The sequence below is a fragment of the Salmo trutta genome, chromosome 25, assembly GCF_901001165.1.
Source record: "Salmo trutta chromosome 25, fSalTru1.1, whole genome shotgun sequence".
Taxonomy (NCBI): domain Eukaryota; kingdom Metazoa; phylum Chordata; class Actinopteri; order Salmoniformes; family Salmonidae; genus Salmo; species Salmo trutta.
The window spans coordinates 27,800,499-27,805,560 of record NC_042981.1 but is presented as its reverse complement, the minus strand read 5'-3'; the positions used below and the strand labels follow the sequence as shown (position 1 = coordinate 27,805,560).

General features: G+C 41.2%; 1 protein-coding gene across 1 annotated transcript; it reads left to right on the top strand.

The window, feature by feature from the left end:
• The first annotated feature begins 398 nt into the window (after window positions 1-398).
• Window positions 399-3,460, top strand: LOC115162307 (neuroglobin-2). The gene is made up of 5 exons (XM_029713489.1): window positions 399-488; window positions 592-815; window positions 1,808-1,916; window positions 2,110-2,229; window positions 2,913-3,460. Exons 2-5 carry the CDS (start codon window positions 718-720, stop codon window positions 3,063-3,065), a joined length of 480 nt encoding a protein of 159 aa, XP_029569349.1. The 5' UTR covers window positions 399-488; window positions 592-717; the 3' UTR covers window positions 3,066-3,460.
• The last annotated feature ends 1,602 nt before the right edge of the window (window positions 3,461-5,062 follow it).

Here is a 5,062-nt window from a genome sequence, read left to right as displayed (position 1 = left end):
CAAAGGCGAAATGCCCACTAACAGGGATGTAAACACATTTCTTGTGCGTGTGGAACATTTCTGGGGTCTTTTATTTCAGCTCATGAAACCAACACTTTACATGTTGTTTGTATTTTTGTTCAGTGTATCTGGAGGGAGGTTGATGTTTTGACAGCCCTTGGTTTACCTGTAGGAGGAGCTATAGCTCGTCACATCCTCAAAGGAGAGAAAGAGAGCGATCCCTCCTTTCCTTCTTCAGTGGTGTGAACAGATCCACAGCGCTGGAGAGAGAGTATAGCGGGAGAGAGTGAGAGGGAGAGAGAGAGAGACAGTAGTCAGTTTGACAGATAAGCACGGCGGATGACTTGTCTCTCTCTGAATGCACTGTGAGCAGGAGAGCAAGTAAGTACCAAGAGTACCAGCCAAGGCAGTTCTCCAGATGCACAAACACACTCCACAGCCTGGTACAGACAGGGAGCGTGTGAAGAGAGAAGAGTGTCACAACTAAGGTATGCTGGGATCTAGATTTGCACATGTACAACTATCATGAATTCCTCTTTCTATTGTTTTGGTTTTAATTTGTTATGTTTTAGCTCTTGCACTTACACTTAGTTTCCAGGTGGGTCATCAGAGGTTTCCCAAGCAGAGTCTACCAAAGTGTAATGGGTTGCCCAGACCAGAGACTTTTCCTCTGATCCTGCAAAGAGAGCTAGTCCTCACACTGAGCGACCCCCGGGCATGGAGAAGCTGACGGAGAAAGACAAGGAGCTGATCCGAGGCAGCTGGGAGAGTCTTGGCAAGAACAAAGTTCCACACGGAGTCGTCATGTTCTCCAGGTACAGTCATGATCTAAAGCTTTTTATTTGAGGAGTTAGGTATGGAGGAAATGAAGGAGTTAGGTATGGAGGAAATGAAGGAGTTAGGTGTGGAGGAAATGAAGGAGTTAGGTATGGAGGAAATGAAGGAGCTAGGAGAAGTTGTGATATTGCTTGTCATACTGTATTATCTATTCAGATCAAATCAAATCAAAATGTATTTTTCCACACTCGCCGAATAAGGTGTAGACCTTGCCGTGAAATGCTTACTTTCAAGCCCTTAACCAACAATGCAGTTCAAGAAATAGAGTTGATAAAATATTTACTAAATAAACTCAAGTAAAACAAATCTAATCAATCAAAAAGTAGCACAATAAATGTACATAACAATAACGAGACTATATACAGGGGGTACCGGTATACAACACTGCTTTATAACCAGTGTTTCCCCTACATTCGACTCTGTTACTGCTGCTGAAAAAAGTCCAATGGGAAAACACTGAGAACTATACCATGCATGTGTTCCTCCATGAAGATGTCATGGTGATTAGTATATCAGCCTTTACTGTTTGTGTACCAAAACAGAGTGTTGGTTGATATCTGCAGCATTTTTTGTAAGAAAGTTTACTGAAACCTAACCATTGACTACAATTTGCAGCTGTATACAATACAAATATGTCAGTATAGTGCAAAGATACTGTAAATAATGTAGTTGTCATAGTAAACAGTACTTGTGTAATTAGAGAGAAAAATACACTTCACCTACATAGATACTGCATCACACGCTCCCTATACTGGGACTGGAGGCTTGACTTGTTGCTTGGCGATAAGCTGCAATAGTCTTTATTTTGAAACAGCTTCTGCTAAAACAGACTCTAGAGAAGAACTGTTGCTGACTGTCCTATTTTCTTTAACCAGACATTAAAATCGTAGCTATTGTGGCATTCGAGGGACATACGACTACATGTACTGTCTGCACCTATAGTACTGAATTGTGTTTTATGGCTGTGCAGACTGTTTGAACTAGAGCCTGCGCTACTCAACCTCTTCCACTACAACACAAACTGTAGCCCCACACAAGACTGCCTCTCCAGCCCTGAGTTCCTGGACCATGTCACAAAGGTAACCCTGCGTAGCCCATCACCGTTAAAACTGACATCTAAATGGCTGATTCTTGGAAACAAATCCACGGCAATAACCCCTTGCTGCGTGTTGGTGTATGTGCACATTTCTTTGTGTATGCGTGTGTGTATGTGCGTACATGATTGTGTGTGTGTGTGTGTGTGTGTGTGTGTGTGTGTGCGTATGTGTCCAGGTAATGCTGGTGATTGATGCAGCAGTCAGTCACCTGGACGACCTCCATACCTTGGAGGATTTTCTGCTCAATCTGGGGAAGAAGCACCAGGCAGTCGGGGTTAACACCCAGTCTTTCGCTGTAAGAATATTGTCACTCTGGTCACTCACTGTAGTACACTGCTGTCATACTGAGTGTACTGTACACTATACTACACTGTAAAACAAAAAAAAGAAAAGTTGATTTTTACATACAATTGCAAGTCAATTCCAATTTAATTTGAAATTCCGATTTAAAATATTGAATTAACTCATGAAGTGGAGAATTCATGTTGAATTCAATTCAAATTTCAAAATTTGAATTCAATTCAAATTTCAAGTTTTGGAATTTAATTGGAATTTGGACTGTTTGAATTGGAATTGTAAAAACATGTAATATTTGGTATTGAATTGGAATTCAATATTTGTAAATGTCCCAGTTATTGGAATTATTGCACTTAGTATAAAAATGTACTGCAGGATTTGTTCTAAATCTTATCAAGTTCTATCTCTATATTTCCAGTATAACTAGGCTGTCAGGACAGTATAACCAGGCTGTCAGCCTGAAAGTCTGAGAGAATTGAATTCAAATTGGAATTTGACAAAAATGTTGTTGAGCAAACTCACAATCCTATTGAAGGCATTTGCCTTACAATTATACATTGAAATCAACATATTATTTTACAGCTTACTTTTAAGGAAGAAAACTTGCAACAGTTTATAATTGTAGGCCAATATTCATAATATTTGCTTGCGTGCATCCATGTGTGCATGTGTATGTTGCAGGTGGTGGGGGAGTCCCTTCTCTACATGTTGCAGTGTAGTCTGGGTCATGGGTACACTGGCCCACTGCGTCAGGCCTGGCTCAACATGTACACCATCGTAGTGGCGGCCATGAGCAGAGGATGGGCCAAGAACGGGGAACACAGGACTGACTGAAACATTTGCTGGGGTCTACTACCAGTTTCTGTCTAATCACCTTCATGGTTGCTACGGAGTAAGTTTGTATAGCTCACAGCCTGAAGGTTTTGATTGCTGTATATTTCCTCAGTGAGTCTAGGGGGAACGAATAATGTTATCACACTTGACACCACAAACGATGGTTGAATCACCTGATGTTCACAGAGTTAACTGTTTTTGCTGGGGATGTTGTAGCTGTAGAAAATGCTGCTATAACGTTGTGGGGATGTTATGTGTCAACCAGCTTTGCACGTGCTCTAAGTCTTCAGTTTAAGTTCCTAAAATTAGAGAAAGGGTTAAATTAATGTAATGACTGAATTTGCTTTGTAAATAATTGTCTTGAAATACAGTGGCTTGCGAAAGTTTTCACCCCCCTTGGCATTTTTCCTATTTTGTTGCCTTACAACCTGGAATTAAAACATATTTTTTGGGGGGTTTGTATCATTTGATTTACACAACATGCCTTCCACTTTGAAGATGCTAAATATTTTTTTCTTGTGAAACAAACAAGAAATAAGGCAAAAAAACTGAAAACTTGATACCCCCCAAAGTCAATACTTTGTAGAGCCACCTTTTGCAGCAATTACAGCTGCATGTCTCTTGGGGTATGTCTCTATAAACTTGGCACATCTAGCCACTGGGATTTTTGCCCGTTCTTCAAGGCAAAATTGCTCCAGCTCCTTCAAGTTGGATGGGTTCTGTCGGTGTACAGCAATCTTTAAGTCAAACCACAGATTCTCAATTGGATTGAGGTCTGGGCTTTGACTAGGTCATTCCAAGACATTTAACTGTTTCCCCTTAAACCACTCGAGTGTTGCTTTAGCAGTATGCTTAGGGTCATTTTCCTGCTGGAAGGTGAACCTCCGTCCCAGTCTCTAATCTCTGAAAGACTGAAAAAGGTTTCCCTCAAGAATTTCCCTGTATTTAGCACCATCCATCATTCCTTCAATTCTGACCAGTTTCCCAGTCCCTGCCGATGAAAAACATCCCCACAGCATGGTGCTGCCACCACTATGCTTCACTGTGGGGATGGTGTCTCGGGGTGATGCGAGGTGTTGGGATTGCGCCAGACATAGAATTTTCCTTGATGGCCAAAAAGCTCAATTTTAGTCTCATCTGACCAGAGTACCTTCTTCCATATGTTTGGGGGGTCTCCCACATGCCTCTTGGCAAACACCAAACGTGTTTGCTTATTTGTTTTCTTTAAGCAATGGCGTTTTTCTGGCCACTCTTCCGTAAAGCCTAGCTCTGTGGAGTGTACGTCTTAAAGTGGTCCTATGGACAGATACTCCAATCTCCGCTGTGGATCTTTGCAGCTCCTTCAGGGTTATCTTTGGCCTCTTTGTTGCCTCTCTGATTAATGCCCTTCTTGCCTGGTCCGTGAGATTTGGTGGGCGGCCCTCTCTTGGCAGGTTTGTTGTGGTGCCATATTCTTTCAATTTTTTAATAATGGATTTAATGGTGCTTTGTGGGATATTCAAAGTTTCTGATATATTTTTATAACCCAACCCTGATCTGTACTTCTCCACAACCTTGTCACTGACCTGTTTGGAGAGCACCTTGGTCTTCATGGTGCCGCTTGCTTGGTGGTGCCGCTTGCTTAGTGGTGTTGCAGACTCTGGGGCCTTTCAGAACAGGTGTATATATATACCGAGATCATGTGACAGATCATGTAACACTTAGTTTGCACACAGGGGGACTTTATTTAACTAATTATGTGACTTATGAAGGTAATTGGTTGCACCAGATCTTATTTAGGGGCTTCATAGCAAAGGGGGTGAATACATATGTACGCATCACTTTTATTTTTTTATTTTTTTAATAATTCTTTTAAACAAGTCATTTTTTTCATTTCACTTCACCAATTTGGACTATTTTGTGTATGCCCATTACATACACAAAAAATCCCCCCAAATTCTATTTAAATTACAGGTTGTAATGCAACAAAATAAGAGAAACGGCAAGGGGGATGAATA

Coding starts and splice junctions, on each gene's coding strand:
- LOC115162307 (XM_029713489.1), top strand. CDS start 718: ATGGAGAAGCTGACGGAGAAAGACAAGGAGCTGATCCGAGGCAGCTGG. Junction 1,917..2,109: donor TCCTGGACCATGTCACAAAG/GTAACCCTGCGT, acceptor GTATGTGTCCAG/GTAATGCTGGTGATTGATGC. Junction 2,230..2,912: donor TTAACACCCAGTCTTTCGCT/GTAAGAATATTG, acceptor TGTATGTTGCAG/GTGGTGGGGGAGTCCCTTCT.